We start from the raw sequence: 19,810 nt of genomic DNA, 5'->3' as shown, positions 1-19,810 counted from the left end.
AGCATAAACCGTTATCATATGAACCGCTGGTGTACTGCAGGGTTCAGTACTAGGCCCACTCCTCTTCTAAATATACAACATTACACCAGAATGTTTCTCATTCGAGACAACCATTGTCCAGTTAGCATGAAATATTCACAATTTATCTTTATATTTAAACAATTCATTTTATTCAGAATTCTCTGAAGATGCAGTAATGAGGGAAAATGCACAGGATTTTTGTGAGTCACGTATAATAACTTTGTGAATGATGGGTGTGTAAGTTTTAAGTGTGCAAATAAAATAAAGTAATAAATGTAACACTGCACTTCACATTCAGCAGACTCATAATGTGGGTCAAAGTGCAAGACTTGCTGACAAATTGAAGTGAATTTGTTCATTGATTGTGTGTCAATTGCATAATAGTTTGGGGCTCAAAGCAATGGAAAAGCAACAATAAATAAACCTTAAATTTAATGTAAAATTTTTGTATTTAATGTCTTTTTTCCCAGGTGGAGCATATTACTTGATATCCCGAAGTTTAGGTCCAGAGTTTGGAGGCTCTATTGGGCTGATTTTTGCCTTTGCTAATGCTGTGGCGGTGGCCATGTATGTCGTGGGTTTCGCTGAAACTGTTGTGGAGCTGCTCAATGTAAGAAACCCAATCCCATTCTCATTAATACAGTAATTATAATTAATGAATTATTAATTAGTGAAGATTATGACTGCTAATGAATGCTAATATGTATGCTGGAGTATGTGTTGTAAGTGTGTTGATGTTTGTTTATAGGCGGCTGGTGCGTTGATGTTGGATCCCATTAATGATGTACGTATCATCGGCACTATTACTGTCATTCTGCTGCTGGGTATTTCGGTGGCAGGGATGGAGTGGGAAGCAAAGGCAAGAGATTTATTACACATTCGGTTCTCTGTGAACATTAGTCAGTACTGTCCTTTTTTGATTTCATGATTTGTCAACACGCTCTTGTATTTTTCAGGCTCAGATATTCCTCTTGGTCATTTTGGTCACGGCCATATTCAACTACTTCATTGGAGCCTTCATCCCTGTAGAGTCCAAGGAGAAGTATGGCTTCTTCGGCTATGATGGTGTGAACGTGTACTTCAATTTTAAGATCAATTGTTTCTTTTGTGTGCCAAATTATTTTGGTACTGTGTTTGGTCACCTCTTGTACAAATCTGTGTCCTGTAGGAAAACCAGTTGAGAACCACTGATGCATGAATGTACATTTTTGTAGTTTTCTCTACTCAAAATATCTCATCAGCTAGATATTGGTCTTGTGTATGGTAAGGGGCCATTCAGACCAAACACATTCTTATGCTAAAAAAAGCTAGATGCTGCTCATTGAATAGAACACAACACAGGTGTATCAAGATGAGTTTTGTAAAAGTTACTGATCTTTTCAATCTGATACGCCATCTAAATAAAGCATGGCACTCCTACGCAAGATGCTGGAAAACAGCGAGGTGCGGCGCAATGGCCAAAGACATCCATCTAGCAGGTTTACATAGAAAAACAGCTGAACAATACAGCAGAGTGATTGAAGAGCGTGTTTTATGTGAATGGCCCCTCAGATTTGCTCGCAAGCCATATTCTAATGTGTGAACGATTTGTTTTTTGGGTCATTGATTCAAAAAGTCAAAAGTCTCAGAAATCTGTCTTTTTGTTTATAAATCTGTATCCGGTAATCACAAACACCTGAAAAGATCATGAATAAGTCTTAGAATTGTATTGGTCAAAAAGGTTGGAAACTTGTAGAAGTTCATACAATCTGAAATCTGTTTTATATTATAATGATATCTTGTCATTCAGCGGGCATCTTGGCTGATAACTTTGGTCCGGACTTTCGTGGGGAAACGTTCTTCTCTGTGTTCTCCATCTTCTTCCCAGCGGCTACAGGCATTCTGGCTGGAGCAAACATCTCGGGAGATCTAGCCGTGAGTTTGCTGTCTTTTCCTCAGCACTCTTCACATATTCTTAATCACAGTCTCCATAAACGTCCTCTTTTAATTTGCCTAAGGACCCTCAAATGGCTATCCCGCGAGGAACTATGCTGGCGATCCTCATCACAGGTGTGGTGTACATGGGTGTGGCCATCTCTTCAGGTAAATGCTGTATGAATGAACTGCTCATCATTCTGCTGTTCGGTGTTCAGGTAGTTTGTGATGCATTGCTGTATTTGTCGCAGGTGCGTGTATTGTGAGAGATGCTTCAGGTATTGATAGAAACAGTACTTTGAGCGCAACCATTAACTGCACTGATGCAGCCTGTAAGTTCGGCTATGACTTCACTTCCTGTAGACCTACGGTCGAGGGAGCACCGTCACCCTGCAAGTACGGCCTCCACCACGATTTCCAGGTACATCAGCAACAGCACAAATGATCCTCTTAGTTCTGTAGGTTATATACTGTGTTGTCTGTGTGGATGCAATGTGAAGTGAGTTTAAGCTTTTAGTAAATGACACTCTGGACACACACAGTTTTCTGTTGGTTATATGTGAGAATCAACAATGTGATGTATACAGACATGGTAAGATTAATGGTAACGGGTAAATAAAGGCAAGAGAAAGTGGACTAACGTAAAATGACGTAACACCTTTTTAAATAATTTTTTTGTTGGATCTATTAAATTATAAAAAAAAATACCAAATTAATTTTACACAAAACAATGACTGGAATACACCTATGATGAACCTGTTTTCAGTTGAGTTCATAGTCATTTTGATGGTTTTTTTTCTGGAGCTTAAAGTCAAATGTGTGATATAACGTAACCATTTGGAGATGGTAAAAGTCTCATTAGAAGCTGAAATACTTCAATAAAGAAATGTTGGCTTGAGAAGTGCAGAGTAATCTTATTTTTATTTATTTTTTTAAAGTGAACTTTTATTTTAAAATATGATTTTGAAAAGGCACATTATGTTCATGTCATATGGAGTTACTCTGAGAAAACAAGAGTTGTGTACACTTGTGTATTCAAATTGCAAGGGAAGTATTTAATCAAGTACGGTTTACTTGATGGTTATGTCTTTTTACATATTTAAACCCCATCAAATTTATTTATTTATTTTTTGTTGAAAATTCTATAAATGTTTTTCAGAAAGTTGTGAAACCAGTATGGACTTCTACAAACTTGACGTGTGTTTTAAACTAGTTTTATTAATTTTTTAAGTTCTCATTTTTAGCACCTCGGACAACCTTGTTCCTCAATGAACCTAATCACAATTCAGTGATATTCATATTGGTCTTCTTTCCTACATCATTTGTGTTCTGAATTGTGAGAGGTCTTCTTTCTAAAGGCCCTTTCACACCAAATGCGAATTGTTGCAGTGATTTTTCTCATTGCAATAATGTGTATTCAGTATAATTCCAGTCGACAACATTAGTCTTAACAGTCATTGTGTGTGCATTATGCAGTGATTTTAAACCAATGTCTATAACAGAAGTACAGTTGAAGTCAGAAGTTTACATACACTACATTTAAAACAAATTTTTTAACCACTCCACAGATTTCATATTAGCAAACTATAGTTTTGGCAAGTCGTTTAGGACATCTCCTTGGTGCAAGACACAGGTAATTTTTCTAACAATTTTTTACTGACAGATTATTTCACTTTTAATTGACTCTATAGCAATTCCAGTGGGTCAGAAGTTTACATGCATTAAGTTAACTGCCTTTTAGCAGCTTGGAAAATTCCAGAAAATTATGTAAAGCTTAAGACTATAAGCCAATTAGCTTCTGATAGGAAGTGTACTGAATTGGAGGTGTACCTGTGGATGTATTTTAAGGCCTATCTTCAAACTCAGTGCCTCTTTGCTTGACATCATCGGGAAACCAAAACAAATAAGCCAAGACCTCAAAAAACATTTTTTTAAATGTGGACCTCCACAAGTCTGGTTCATCCTTTGGAGCAATTTCCAAAAACCTGAAGATACCACGTTCATCTGTGCCAACAATAGTATGCAAGTATAAACACCATGTGACATGCAGCCATCATACAGCTCAGGAAGGAGGCACATTCTGTCTCCCTAGATATTAACATAGTTTTTTGCGAAAAGTTCAAATGAATCCCAGAACAACAGCAAAGGACCTTGTGAAGATGCTGGAGGAAACAGGTAGACAAGTATCTATATCCACAGTAAAACAAGTCCTATATTGACATAACCTGAAAGGCTGCTCAGCAATGAAGAAGTCACTGCTCCAAAACTGCCATAAAAAATTAAGACTACAATTTGAAAGTGCACATGGAGACGAAATGTACTTTTTGGAGTGGCCATCACAAAGCCCTGATAATCTGGATTTGTGGGTAGAACTGAAAAAGCATGTGTGAGCAAGGAGGTCTACAAACCTGACTCTGTTACACCAGTTCTGTCTGGAGTAATGGGTCAAAATTCCAGCAACATCTTGTGAGAAGCTTGTGGAAGGCCACAAGTTAAACAATTTAAAGGTAATGCTACCAAATACTATCAAAGTGGATGTAAACTTCTGACCCACTGGGAATGTGATGAAAGAAATCAAATCTGAAATAAATAATTCCCTCTACTATTCTTATTCGTGTCGCTTAATGATACGCCTGCGATTCATCTCACATTTTTTACATCCTGTATGATGTGAACAATCTTAAAGCCTTTCACAATTCAGTATGCAAGTAGATAATGGAAAGAAGACCAATCACAAATTAGTATGCACTTGTTACAACGGTGGTACTGTAGAATGCTAAACATTCTATCAACCTAAAGTCAATGGGAGATTTTTAAACGTTAATCTTAAATTTTTTTAAAGTTTATAAAAACTAAAATAAACGGCATATGTAAGTCTGAAATGATCGAGTCTGTGTTTAGTGATGTGGCTGATTTAACTGCAGATGTTTCATTGTGTGAGCACAAGCACTGTAATCAAGTGTGTTTGTGTTGAAGGTGATGAGTGTGGTGTCTGGCTTCAGTCCTCTTATCACTGCGGGCATCTTCTCTGCCACCCTCTCCTCTGCCCTGGCATCACTCGTCAGCGCTCCTAAAGTATTCCAGGTCAGTGTCTGTATGAGAGAGTTCCTCACGAGTGAACGGTGCGTCAACATCTCAGTCAATCATTCAGACCACTTTGTGTTTCGCTCCAGCGTGTGAAAAATCAGTAGATGTCTCAAACAGGTCCTGCTGGTTTGCCGATTTGAATGTGTCTTCTCCTCAGGCTTTATGCAAAGACAACATCTACCCTGGAATCGCGGGCTTTGCCAAGGGCTACGGCAAAAACAACGAGCCGCTACGTGGGTATTTCCTCACGTTTGGCATCGCTCTGGCCTTCATTCTGATTGGTAGGCAGAAATCAACTTATCAAATTGTGTTGTTTTGGAGAGGCCCTCACTGACAAATGTTTATGTTTTCATGTCTCCAGCGGAGTTGAACATCATCGCCCCGATCATTTCAAACTTCTTCCTGGCATCATATGCTCTCATCAATTTCTCTGTGTTTCACGCTTCACTGGCGAACTCCCCTGGTAAGATACTGTTCAGTGTTTTAAGTGTCCTATCAGAGTTCAGCGTCATTATCTTGAGCTCTTGACTGAACATGTCGGCTGTGATGAAATAACACAGGCTGTATCATGTCCACACACACACATCAAATGTTAGTGTCAGTATGCTTCATAACACCCCTGGGGTCAGACTTGAACATGTGACACATTTAAGTTGAGTTTTTAGTTATGTGATTTATTATATTTTCATTTCTGCCACTTTCCACAAATAAGTCAGTTTGTTCTGAAGGTGCTTAAATTGAAAAGAGGTATGTTTATTTATGTGTTGTTCTATTTTTAAGCAACACATTTTAAATAAATGCTAGTGGTGGGCGAAATACTGGTTTAAAACCATAAACCGCTAGAAATGCGTAACGGGTCAACATTTTCAAGTATCCGCTTTATCAGTGGTCATGCCAAATACTGCCGCATGGTACAGAATGCGTGTTTTAATCCGAGATTACAGTTGAAATGATTATCCGACACAATCAAAACTAATGTGCAACAGAGAATTTATTTAATTTTGTTTATTATTATTATAAATGTTTAATAGAATCAAGCAAACAATTCTGTTCAACTAAAGAGATAAGCTGATTTGTTGCTTGGATTAAAAAATGATGCAGAGGAGATTAAATATAGCCTATATTATTAATATTATTTAAAAAAGTTGGTACTGATAAAGCGATTAAATTACAATGCACAAGACTAATAATAAAAAAAATATATATATTTTTATGTGTAAAATGTCTACTAATACATTGGAAATTATTTTAAATAAAAAAAGAACCTCCATAATCTTTGAATCTTGTTTCCATAAAATTGTGTGTATTGTGAAATACATTATCAACCACACATTTCAAGAGCGTCACGTATGACTGTTTTTGCTTATCGCCCACACCAGTAAACACAACAGACCCCTTTCACAGACTGTAGTGATGCATTTCCACTTTATTTAGCATCCTAATCTAGCAATCTTTAGTTTTGCAATTTGAAAATTGTGTATTTTAAAACATTAAACTTTATTATATTACCCTGGAATTATATTGAAAAAAAAGATAAAAAAACAAGTTACTGCAGATGCGATGCGGTTTGATACATCTGCTGAGAGGGCGGCAGACAATTTGGCATCTTCTCTCTTCTGATGTCGCACATTTTCATTTTGTAAAGTTGTCCAAATACAAAAGTGGCTTTTTCTTTAAATGTTGGAGCAAATGGGGAAGCAGAGATTAGATTTGCCATTCACCACTATCACAGTTCACCCTGCAGTATTTACTTCTGCGATCCAAAACCAGGAAGAGTGAAAAGGGACAGTTAATCGTATTTCTAAAAAATCCACCCACACAGATGGAGTAACAGAGTTGCAGATTTAGCCTGAATCACTCGTGTGAGGTGGTAGAAACCAAATCTTGGTATGTAGATGTTGGGAAAATGACATTTCTTATCCGTTAAGGAGAGATAATAAATTGGCTTAACATGTAACCTTTACAAGCTAAACTTTTGATTTTGATGAATGCAGTCGACACTACAGTTCATGTAAAAATCTAGATTGTTTCCTCTTTCTCACCATGATTCTGGATCCTCTTCCAGTAGTTTGTGAAGTATTAGTGTCATGTGCGGCCTCAAACAGCACTGGACATCTAAATGTTACTGAATGGCATCTTGTTGTTGTTGTTGTGATATTGACACATTTCTGTATTGTTTGTGTAAAAAGGTTTATGTTTTTCCCTCGATTCCAAAGCTCTAGGAGACGTGCAGGTAGATATGATTACTTCTGTCACTTCATATAGAGTCTGTACACACAGGACTGCATGAACATCAAGGGTACGAGTAGTTTCTCTCACACTGAGATCTCTGACAGATACTCTTCTGTACCCTTTATGTCATGTGGTTTTGTAACATTACAAGGTAACCGTGACTCCACTAAACTCCTGTTACTCTAGGACAGAGGTTCTCAAATGTATTTGGTCATGCCCTCCTTTGAAACAACAAAATCTTTTGCGAGTGATTTGAGAACGGGTCAGTCTTCCGCGCCCCCCCCTCCACGAGGCATGCCCCACACTTTGAGAACCACTGCTCTAGTACGTGTTCTGTGTTAAAGAAACCTCTCTTATGTATCCTAACTGGTGCTAACGCATTTAATTTAGTTGTGTTCTCATGCTTTTATAAACTCATTGTCTGTCGATGTAACTGATTTGTGTTTTAAAGCTCTAGAACGTCGAGAAGCTCTGTTATATTTAATGACCTGGTATGAAATGTCTTGCACAGAACTCATGTGCTTGTGATGATGACCAAAGATGGAGCTTTAGAGACTCCCGTCTTTCACCAGCAGATATCAGTTGTCGGGTGTCGTGTGCCATTGTTTGTGTCGCACACAGTAACGTAATGCAGCGGAATGGCACAGTTGGCACATTCAATAACAAAGAACTATTGTTGCTTTCATCCCAACGTTTATCTAAACTGTTTAGTTGCCCTGTTTAGAGCTGGGTGATGTTGCTTAAATTATATTTCAGTTTTTTCTCTATGACCATGTCCTTTTTAAATTTAGTCAATAATTCATTCTGGCATATCATTTTTGTCTACAAAAATAACATTTAAGTTGATGATTTAGTGCAAAATATCAAACCATAACCAAACTTTAACCAAATATTTAAATATTTAGAAATATGGATGAACTACTTAAAATTATTTAAACGTGTCATATCATCACCTGATATTATAACATTTAACAAATCTACTGAAGGATGAGCTACTGTTACATGTGACTGTTGTGAATTCCTCACGTTTAGACCGTTTAAGGCATTCCGTTCCGTGTACCGAAATTAAGGAAACGGCGTATTCACAACACAAGTCATTCATAGCACTATTTTAAGAGTGCTAAGTGCAGCGCTATGCTGATTTATAAATGCAAAGACAGTGGGTATGATTATACATTTTGGTATTTTCGTGCAATCATGCGCTAAGTCTAGGCGCAGGGGGGTTTGGTGAAATTGCTCACACATAACGCTAATGGGCTGTCACAAGTGTGATTTAATTTAAAGGTTTTCTCCACTTATTCCACCATCTGCATCCTGTTATATAGTCCATTCTCTGTCAAGCACCAGCAATATAAACAAAAACAGCATTCATACGATGTTGGTAGTGTAAATGGACTATCCAATGAACTGAAAATGACTTTCTTTTGTGCATTAAAATGCGTCCTTGATTGTCGGGTGTAATTCTGTGACATGCTCCTTTTTTATATGCATAGAGGATGGATGTGTGCTTTGTTAAATTACAGGGAATGTGAGTATTATTAATCATTTCCATCAACTGACACAAATCATGCAAGTATTAGCAGTGATTTTGATTTTAAACAATTCAATTCATTTCTTGAAACATGATAAAATTGAAACAAAAATATTTCTAAATTACACTTCAAACAAAATGAAAATAAAATCAAAATACGAAATCCAAATATTTTACTCCTTTCAACTTCTTCCACCCGTCCATTTTGCAGTGACTTAAAAATCACTCTACGACAACAGGTGGAAAAATACCAATACAAATTAATCATAAATACAATTGTAATTTTAAACAAAATAGTAATAATAATTGTATTCATAACCCAAGTGAGCAAGCCAGAAGCAACTGTGGTAAGGAACACAAAACTCACAGAGAAAAATCACCTTTGGAGAAACCAGACTCACTGTGTGGGCCAGTTCCCCTCTGGCTAACATCATGAATATAATGCAATATTACTTATTTGTGTGCAGTGCAAGACGTGGTTTGAAATTAGTAAAATAAGTAAGTGTTAATGGACAGTGTTTAAACAAAGAGTTAAAACTCCAAGATTAATGACTAATGTCTTTGAAGTCCATCCTGGATTAACTGCAGAAGTTCACACAGATGCAATTGTCCTTTGTTACTTGGCTGATGAAGAGTTTATTGGCAGTTAATTGAGAGTCGATGTATTCCATTTCAAGAGTGTAGTCCATCATTAGACTGAGGTGATGCAGGGAGAGATGATGGGTCCATTTACACCTGGTGGCTTTCGGAAATGATGGACATGCATTTGGTCGACTAAAGACACCATGACTTACCTTCTGCTCAGACATAATTGTTAACAACTTTGATGTGTGTGGCAAATGAAATAAATGTGTGTAATTATGTCAAGTGTTGGAATACCCTTGAGCAGTCCAAAAAGAATTTTGTTATTTGACTTGTGGCTATGATAATGTCATGTAAGATATCGAAATAGTGCCACACTTCCTGCTGCCAGTTGGAGACGCTATGACCGTGAGCCACAATAGACACATCCATGTGATCAGCCCACATTACCAAGCATACAGCTAATTTGTGACCTACATCACACAATGCCTGCAGAAGATATGAGACACTCCTTCACAATTTTTACAATTTAATGTATTGCCTCGCCATGAAAACACCATTCAATATATCAAAAATCAGACCGCAATTTGGTATCTTCAATGTCTTGGCATTATATTGCCTAAATTTGGTGACAGTCACATGAATCCCTTAGCAGTATTTAAAAGTTCAGAGCCTGCAATTTTCAAAATATTCTAAATGGTCGTCTTCCTGTTGGACGGAGCTAATGACTGGAATTATGAAAGTTATCCAGCTTAATGAGAACAATATACAGTATGTACCAAGTTTGCTGACTGTAGGTTAAAATAGGGGGTGCTAAAGGGGTCCCACTTACATGCCCATGTTCAAGGGGGCGCTACAAGTTTTTAGGCATGTTAAGGGCCCCAAATTCACCCAAATACACTACAACATCATGTAATTTGAACCGTTGCCTTGACAATACTACTATTTTTTTGTGATCAATATTTCATTACATTTTTCAACACCAAGAACAATAAGCAGAAACAATTTCTCAAAAGAACACTGCAACATATATAATATATGAACTATGGTTGTATAGTATGAATTAACCCCTTCTTGAACCCAGTAGGGAAGGAAGTTTTTTGTAATGAAAGTGACTGTGACTTTTGGGAAATACAACATTCTGAATGCAGGCGGTTGTGTAAAAAGACAGGGAGCCCATACTTAAAAAAGAGGGGCATAAGTAAATGTTTGGCCAATGAAATGGCAAGCGCTCTAGACAGAGATGACTTGCTTTGAGAGAGATGGTACTTCAAGATTGTAAAACCTAGACACTCAAAACCTTGAGTGTGTTTTGAGAAGACCATTCTGCTGCAAAACATATGTCTTGTAAGGACACACAGTTCGTTCGTGAAGTTGAGTGTACTTTAACACCAATTGGGCAATTTGCACCCTGGGACTCATAAGCCAGGGCAGTCCCATCAACGATTCGGTGTGAAACTCTTTGCTTGGAGATGGACATTCCTTTCATGAGTCCTCCATAGCACACAAAAAGAATCTGAATTGGTGGGTGCACACTTCCAATACATACATTATGTGTTGTGCGATTTTAGGAGGCCTACAAACCTGACTCCAGGTCTGTCTGGAGGAATGGGCCAAAATTACAGAAACTTGTGGAAGACTACCCAAAACATTTGTCCCAAGTTAAACAATTTAAGAGAAATGCTACCAAACACTAACATTGTATGTAAACTTTTGACCCACTGGGAATGTGATAAAAGAAATTAAAGCTGAAATCAGTTCTTCTCTATACAATTATTCTGACATTTCAGATTCTTAAAATAAAGTAGTGATCGTAACTGACTTACGACAGGGAATGTTTTCTATGATTAAATGTCAGGAATTGTGAAAAACTGTTTAAAAGTATTTGGCTATGGTGTACGTAAACTTCTGACTTCAACTGTATATACACACAATATCAACAATAGCTTAAAAGGATACAAAACTCCAGCCGAAGTGCTGTGGGGGAATCTAGATGCTGAAGCGGCCCGTTCACCAGTGAAACGTGAAGCGGCGAGTCAGAGAAAATGTTCGCTGGAACAATGAAGGAGAGCTCCCGCTGACTCATGTAGGTCGAAGTAGAAGAAGGCTTCTGGACGAGAAATGAATCGCTGTCTTGAAAATTTGGAGGAATGGTGTTTGCGCATCTGGATTTGTGCCGTCAGCTTCATGCCTAAAAGGGCGGGGCTTAAACACCATAGACAATGCTATCATTATTGTAGAAAGGTTTCAACTAGGTTGTGTAGAAGGACACCCTATAGTATCAGCTTGGTGACACAATGTCAAATGCACTGAATCGTAAGGGAACTGCCACATGGAGCTGTTTCTGATCATGGAGTCAGAGGAATTGCAATTAGACACGACAGATTGAACTGATTTACAGAAATGGCATTTACACGAGATCTGCTATTGAACATTGCTGTCTTGATGCCCTCACACTCATCAGTCGTAACACGAGGTGTATGTGCAACATTAGCATACTGCCGAGGTATTTAGGAAACCTGATGATTTAAATCATTACGATATTCATGCTGTTGGTTCATTTTATAGCACCAAACAAAATAAGAATAAATATATTGTAAATATTAGAAATTTCACCCAGCTCTAGCTCTGGTCTGTTCTGTGTTATACCCACAGTTGTGCAGTATTCACTAGGGTTGTGTAAGTGTTCTTCTGTATGTTTGTTGGCAGGATGGAGGCCAAGCTTCAAGTACTACAACATGTGGGTTTCTCTGGCCGGGGCCATCTTGTGCTGTGTTGTTATGTTTGTTATCAACTGGTGGGCGGCACTCCTGACCAACGTCATCGTCCTGTCGCTCTACATCTACGTGAGCTACAAGAAACCAGGTGAAATGACCTGTGACACGTGGCATTGTTGTGCAGGTTCAGCTCTTTGTCTTGATGCTCGGATGTGATCACACATACTTAAAGGATTCATTCATTGTGTTTCAGATGTGAACTGGGGCTCGTCCACTCAAGCTTTGACATATCATCAGGCTCTGACACACAGTTTGCAGCTCTGCGGTGTAGCAGATCATATAAAAACATACAGGTAATACACCTCTGTCAGACATGAATAGAATGAATGATCATCTCCAGAGAAGCTGTTAACTGTACATGTCTCTATTACTTTTATACTGTTTCACATGTATGTTTTTGTGAGTGAATTAATTTAACCTTTCCCATTCTGTATAATTGAAGAAGAGTATTATTAAAGGGACTGTAGATATCTGATCTCTGACAACATGTTGAAACAGAGTTTGGTGTAATCCTCCTCCAGTTCAGCTACTGTTTAATGAGACAAAAACATTCACAGAGAGAACCACAAAAATGCTTTGTGGGTAGTGTGACCATCCTGAGAATACAATAAAGTCTAATTCATAGGTGTGTGTGTGTGTGTGTGTGTGTGTGTGTGTGTGTGTGTGTGTGTGTGTGTGTGTGTGTGTGTGTGTGTGTAAAATATTTTTGAAATGTATAATTATGGTGAACAGATATTAATGTAAAAATTAGAATAGGATTGATTGAGCAAAGAAAGAAAAATAGGAAAAAGGTGATATTTATTTTTTTTATCATAGTTTGTGCTCAAGATGTCATTTTCTGACTGTCGTTTTTTGTCTTTGACCTATAAAATGTAAAAGTACTTGTGATTGACAGCAGATGAGGGTGCTAAATATGGTGTTTTAATGTGTACAGACTGTAATCTGATTTTCATTCAGACTCACTCCAGATCAACTGGATCAGTGTTCTCATGTTTCTGACAAAATCTCCCAAATCAAACGCTCCGCTCTCCCTATAATCCTCTACTCCGAACATTTTTGCTTTGAAGTTTCTCTAATCTGAACGTAATCTGTTCCTGATTGGAGAGTTGACCTCAGAGGTCATGTGAATCTGCGCTGCTGTCACAGTTACTGGCATGTCTTCCACTGGACACTTTTAAAAAGTCTTGAGGATTTGAAGCTTTGAACCATGTGTGTGTGTGTGTGTGTGTGTGTTTTCATGTAGGCCACAGTGTTTGGTGATGACTGGAGCTCCAAACTCACGTCCAGCGATTCTGCATCTGGTTCACGCCTTCACCAAGAATGTGGGTCTGATGGTGTGCGGTCACGTGCGCATCGTGAGTATCTGAACTCATCCTGGTTTAACGTCTCATATATGTTATCATTTGAATTGGATTCAGGGTTTCCACAGTCATGGGCTAAGAGAGACTATAAAATATAGGATTTACACCCGTGCAAATAGTGGCAGATATTATTTGACCCATATTTAAATACAAATATACAGTATGGGCATCACTGCCGTGTGTTTATGTGAGTCCCACAAATTCACTACATTAACATCTACACCTAAACGTAACCTTACCTTAGAAAAAATAACCTTGGTTTTACTACAGTATTTTGTTGTAATTAACCATGGTTACTATATTACCACCATATTACTGTTGTAACACCATTGTTAATTGTATTAAAACTATGGTTTCTGCTAAAAAAACAACAACACGGCTACTACAATAGAAGTAATTCAGTGATGCGATCTACACACACAAGTGGCGGCGAGCCGTGGGAACGAGTTTTATCGACAGACCCCGCTTCCAGATCAAACCCTACTCTGCACTCCTCGACATTCACCGTGACCAAATCAACATTTAATATACATTTGTATTTCTTTTATGTAGTGTTAAAGGAAATATAACAGTGGAATCAGGAAATCGGATGGGGGGGGGGGGAGAGTGGGACAAGTCACGCATTCGAATGGCGGTCACTAGGACAACAGTACACATTCACACAACGCCTTTACTCACGCCACTGCATCGACCGACATCTGTTGTTTGGTTTGACATATCCTGTGGTTTCAACAGACTATTGGGGTGCAAATAGCTGCACTGTGTGGCAGATGCTATTTACACCAGGGTGCAAATAGACGCTCCGTGTAGAATATGGGTCCCACATCCATAGGTTCATATTTATTTGAATTATATATAACGTATGGATTTTTCTTCAACTTCAGGCACTTTTAGAAAAGTTTGCAATTTAGTTTATTTTGACCTTCATATAATAAAAGAAAGTAAAATTCCTTTGACATTTTCCAGTAATTCCTAATGACTGTTAAATTCATTGAAATGCATTGGTTAAACGATATAAGACCCATGAGGATGTTCCTGGCACAATGTCCTTTGCTTGTTTGGACCAGCATTGTCATGCTAAACCCCTCACAGGAACCAGAAGCTCAAATCAGAAAAACGATGTTGGGTGTTCTGACCTCAGCCCTATGCCCAAGTCTAAAATCTGATTGGTATTCCAGGGCAAACCAATATGTTGATTTTGGAACATTTCTGTCATGGTTGTTCAGTTAGGAGAAAGTAGAACATTGTGCAGAGCATGTAAGTCGAGCCGTTTGTGTGGAACAATCATTTCTTGTTTCTCTGGGTTACTGGAACATTTACTTGGAAGATTGAAATTTCCATGAAATCTGTGTGGACGGTGATTATAGAGTTCTGTTTAAAGTCCCATGGAGAGATGTTTGGACGAGTCATTTGAGAGCTACACTCCGTGAATGTGCAGAAGAATAATTAGTTCATTATCTTCTTTGTTTAATGTTCTGTAATGGTTCACAGAGTTCCCGCAGGCCCAACTTCAAAGAGCTGAACAGTGATACGTTGCGCTACCAGCGATGGCTCCTCAACAACAACTCCAAAGCCTTTTACTCCCCTGTCGTGGCTGAAGACCTCCGTCAAGGAACACAGTTCTTACTTCAGGTGTGTAGTAAAAAACATGTTGTTTTTGGGGAATTATTTGTCTGACTCACAAAACATTGTTTTCTTTTCTCCACTCAAGGGGTGTTCATACCAACTGTATATACTTATGTTCTCGTTCTGCCACAGAACTGTATGGTTTGAACTTGTTTTATTTGTCACACTGATCAGGGTGGGTCTTAATAGACCTTTGGCCAACTGTGAAAGAATTTCGGAAAGATTGTTCGTGGGTGTGTGGATGTGTGTGTGCGTGTGTTACAGGCTGCTGGTCTGGGCAGGTTGAGACCCAACACTTTAGTGCTTGGCTTCAAAAACAGCTGGCGCACTGGAGATATAAAGGACGTAGAGACCTACATCAACGTCATCCAGTGAGTTTCTTGTTTTACAGTCAGTCTGCGTCACTAATGCTAATACACGGACATAAAGATCATCTTTTGTACATGAGTTTGATTGATTTGTTTGACTGAAACCGGGTTATGTGTCACATGAGAGTCCAGTTGATAGAGTCCAAAACATGTTGTAGAATCTGTCATTGTTATATTGTTGTGTTTGCTAAAAGAGCGAGAAAATAGTTGTGACTCATGACACCTGTAAAGTGCATGTCCAGGTTACATTACATCCCAGTATCATCTAAGAAACCTGCAGTGTTTTTTTTTAATTGTGGCACTGAGTGAAACACCACCAGTTCTCATTACTGTAATGTAACAGAATTAATATGACTTTAATTTAAAAGTGTTTAATAAAAAAGTACATTGTATTATAATAATACAACATATTCAGTTTTCTGAAATGTGACCTAGACATTCACCCAAAAGCTGTAGATTGATTTAATGGTTATTTTATTTGTGTATGTGCAGATAAAGAATGTCTAGTCAATGTTTATGAGCAAATGGTTTTAATGTAAATGGATGTGTGAGACATTAACAGATGTTTATTTGTGTGTCTGTAGCGATGCCTTTGATTTTCAGTACGGTGTCGTCATTCTCCGGCTCAGAGAGGGGCTGGATATTTCTCACATACAAGGACAAGGTATTGTGCTTGATAGAATCTACTTCATTACAGCCACAGGAGAACATGTAATGGGCATTTCAAAAGCCACGAACCACATCAGAGTCCTATATTGAGAGGAAAAGTAAAGTGTTTAAAACACTGCGTGTGTGTGTGTGTGTGTGTGTGTGTGTGTGTGATAGCGCTGAAGGAAATTGCTCATGTAACCAGGGAGAGTTGTTCACACTGAATTTTAGTTTACATTGACCTGCTGAACTTTACTGGCTAAAACTTTCCGTTGTCTTTCAGATGATTCTTCGGGTATGAAGGACGTGGTGGTCTCCGTGGACATGAGTAAAGACTCAGATGGAGACTCATCCAAACCCTCCTCGAAGGCCACAAGTGTTCAGAACAGTCCAGCGGTCCAGAAAGGTTTGCCACTTTTACATGATTGTTTGGTTTCTCAGAATGTTAATCAGACTACATTGTGTTCTTAAAAGTGGAGTTATTGAGTGAAGTATATTCCCTTTAAAGTTGAAGTGTCATTTCACTGTCACTGGCATCACAAATTCAAAAACAATCACTGCATTTTAAAAAAGTTTCTCTAACCTGTTGTCCATTGCTCACCAAACAGATTGCCCCATCCCAAATGTTGGGTTGATGGGTGACCCAAACAAACAGGAATGTTTTGAAAGGGTGACAGAATCACAGTGATTTACATTTTACTAGGATATCAACCTACAACTGTCTTAAGATGGGATACAATAAAGTATTTTAACATTGAAAAAATTTCCAACTTCACCTTGAAACATGAATTATCATCAATGATCAAAATGAAGATGCAGGTCTGTGATTTGATGCACAGCTGATTTCACGGAAGTTATTTGGTGACCCTCTGATCTTCCATCAGACATTGGGGCCGAGCTCATATCAAACACATTTCACATCTCACCCACTAGTGATTCCTTGCATGTATTGTCCACCCAATTCAACATGACAAACACAGTTTGCATCTCGTCTGGGAAAGGAGTGAGTGTTTGTGTGGCTTGTCATGTTTACAGTCATGTAAATGACTGAAGAATGAAATCTCCTCTCTCACAGCACCATCTGACATTAGAGAGCTCTCGGAACGCTCACAAAATATCAGTGAAACAACATGCTCCTTGAAGACCATAAAATCTTGCCATATTTGAAAAAGGATCTTACTGATTCTGTAGATGCAGCTGCTTTTTGATAGTGACAAATTCCAAGTTCTTTGATCATACAATTCTGCATTTTTTTTTTTGTTAATGTGCCTCCTAGGAGCAGAATTTGTGAAGTTAATTTTGGCCAATGCACTCACAAGATAAAGGTCCATATGGGCCACACAAGAAAAACTGACTTGTGTTTGAAAAAATATTCTTTTAATGCGTTGAGTATCTTTAAATGATGTGCACCAAATTCCATGTAACATGAGTTCAAGAAAGAAGCTTTTCCAGAAAATTCACTTTGCAAAAAAAGACAGTTTGATGCATTCATTCAGGCAGGTTCAGAGAATTTTAATTATAGTTTATAGAGCGAAACAGTCCTCACACTTTTTTAGCCATTTATTTTTACAATGGGGATTTCATAAAATCCTTCAGAAAAGAGTTGTAAGCATTATGAATGGCAAATTAAAATAGTAAATTATGGATATACTGTGAAATCAAAGAATTCCAACCCCTTAATTTGTCACATTTTGTTAAGTTGGATTCTTATTCTAAAATGCTTTAAATTACTTTTTTCACATTAATCTCCACTCCATATCCCATAATGACAAAGCAAAAACAATATTTTTGATAACTTGACTAAGACATTTAACTTTGGCAAGGATTACAGCCTCAAGTTTATTTGGGTATGATGCGACAAGCTTTGCAGACCTAGAGTTGGGGATGTTCTGCCATTCTTCTCTGCAGATCCTCTCAAGCTCTGTCAGGTATGATGGGGACCAATGGTGGACAGCATTTTCCCTTCAGAGATGTTTGATTAGGTTCAGGTCCTGGCTCTGGCTGGGTCACTCAAGGACATTCACATAGTTGCCCCGTAGCCACTCTTGCATTGTCTTGGCTGTGTGCTTCGTGTCATTTGTCCTGTTGGAAGGTGAACCGTCGGCCCAGTTTGAGGTCCTGAGAACTCTGGACCAGGTTTTCATTAAGGATATCACTGTATTTAGCTGCGTTCAGATTTCCTTCAATTTGACTAGTCCCCCAGTCCCTGCCACTGGAAAACAGCCTCGCAGCATGATGCTGCCAACACCCTTGTGGGGGATCCAGCACAAGGATAGTTCTTGGTAACTATTCCATGTATCAGTATTACAAGTAGAACGACAGTAATGAGCTAACTTGTGTGGCAATACCAAAGTGTAGCTTACCTGTCGAAAAGCAAGACATTAAGAATCAAACCTCAAAAATTCCCTCAAAGTCCTCCACCTTGTAAATGTTCACTCTGGTTTTAATCCGTTCTCTGTCTCTTTGACTTTTACCTAGTCTCTGAATTTTGGCAGAGCTAAATTTCGTTTCATCTGTAGAAGTCTGCCGTGGACATGGACAGTGCTCCAGTATATTTCTGTCCCTGGTAGGGCATGTAATGTGCTGTCTGTATTTTGGCAGTTCACGGTGAGGTAGGCTTTGTTAAATTTGCCGAGAATAATAAGTGAATAAGTCCGGGTATTGTTTTTCCGTGTGATCTGATCAGCTGTTGCAGCGCTGCATTCACGCACACGTGTGGAGGAAAATAAACAAGGAAAACTCCCGCAGTGAATAGAAAGGCTTGCAGTTAATAAAGAGTGCTTCCAAATTAGGACCGCAAAGTATGTGAACCCTTATGGTAATAACTGGTTGCACCCCTTTAAACAGCAGCGATCTCCAATTATCAAACTGTAATTGGGGATTAAAACTGCACAACGGTCAGAAGAAGTTTTGCACCATTCTTCTTTTCAAAACCCCTTCAGTGTAGCAATATTCTGGGCATGTCTGGTGAAAAAGGCTCTCTTGAGGTCATGCTAAAGCATCTCAATCAAGTTGAGCTCAGGACCACTCCAGAAGTTGTATGTTCTTCTGTTGAAGCCTTTTTCAAAGTACATTTTCCTGCAACTGCACATTGTTTCTGATCACACTGTGAAGCTTCAGTTGGATTTTGGGGCTGTTGATAATGTCATATTTATACTGAATACAATGCTAATCTTGAGCTCTGAGGGTCTTTTCCAAATGACATTTGCAGTGTAACAATAAAGAGCATCGCTTCATATTTTGATGTTATTTCAAAAAATCATTTAGCCCTTGATGCTCCTGTTTGAAACTAGCCTTAACATAGATTTTAGACATAATATTGGAATTTTGATAAAAGCATATATCTTAAAGATTTAATCTTCACGGAGTGACTTTTCCTGATGCTTGCCACATGCAGCCTCTGGCTATTGTCGTATCTGATGCGACTTGTGTTTTCTTTTTTTTTTTATTCTCATATTAATGTAGTTTTAACTTTTTATTTCCGGAAAATACAGTATTTATAGTTCACTTAGATCAGTGCTACTATATACTGTGTGTGTACACACACACACACACACACCGATCAGCCACAACATTAAAACGACCTGCCTAATATTGTGTAGGTCCCCCTCGTGCCAACAAAACCGCACCAACCTACATCTCAGAATAGCATTCAGAGATCCC

At 38.3% G+C, this 19,810-nt stretch overlaps 1 protein-coding gene across 1 annotated transcript in view; it reads left to right on the top strand.

Moving 5' to 3' along the window:
• slc12a2 (solute carrier family 12 member 2) overlaps positions 1-19,810 on the top strand; it is a 70,480-nt gene that overhangs the window by 36,539 nt on the left and 14,131 nt on the right. Inside the window, exons 5-20 of the mRNA XM_052115636.1 lie at positions 492-631; positions 770-880; positions 978-1,086; positions 1,811-1,935; positions 2,019-2,103; positions 2,187-2,356; positions 4,912-5,019; positions 5,180-5,303; positions 5,384-5,485; positions 12,077-12,232; positions 12,338-12,437; positions 13,388-13,499; positions 14,997-15,137; positions 15,396-15,502; positions 16,084-16,163; positions 16,431-16,553. Coding sequence (XP_051971596.1) covers positions 492-631; positions 770-880; positions 978-1,086; positions 1,811-1,935; positions 2,019-2,103; positions 2,187-2,356; positions 4,912-5,019; positions 5,180-5,303; positions 5,384-5,485; positions 12,077-12,232; positions 12,338-12,437; positions 13,388-13,499; positions 14,997-15,137; positions 15,396-15,502; positions 16,084-16,163; positions 16,431-16,553 — 1,893 coding nt within the window. The remainder of the gene's footprint in view (positions 1-491; positions 632-769; positions 881-977; positions 1,087-1,810; positions 1,936-2,018; positions 2,104-2,186; positions 2,357-4,911; positions 5,020-5,179; positions 5,304-5,383; positions 5,486-12,076; positions 12,233-12,337; positions 12,438-13,387; positions 13,500-14,996; positions 15,138-15,395; positions 15,503-16,083; positions 16,164-16,430; positions 16,554-19,810) is intronic.

Source organism: Xyrauchen texanus, chromosome 43 (assembly GCF_025860055.1).
Source record: "Xyrauchen texanus isolate HMW12.3.18 chromosome 43, RBS_HiC_50CHRs, whole genome shotgun sequence".
NCBI classification, from domain to species: domain Eukaryota; kingdom Metazoa; phylum Chordata; class Actinopteri; order Cypriniformes; family Catostomidae; genus Xyrauchen; species Xyrauchen texanus.
Note: the sequence above shows the minus strand (reverse complement) of the source record. Positions and strands in the feature narration are given on the sequence as shown.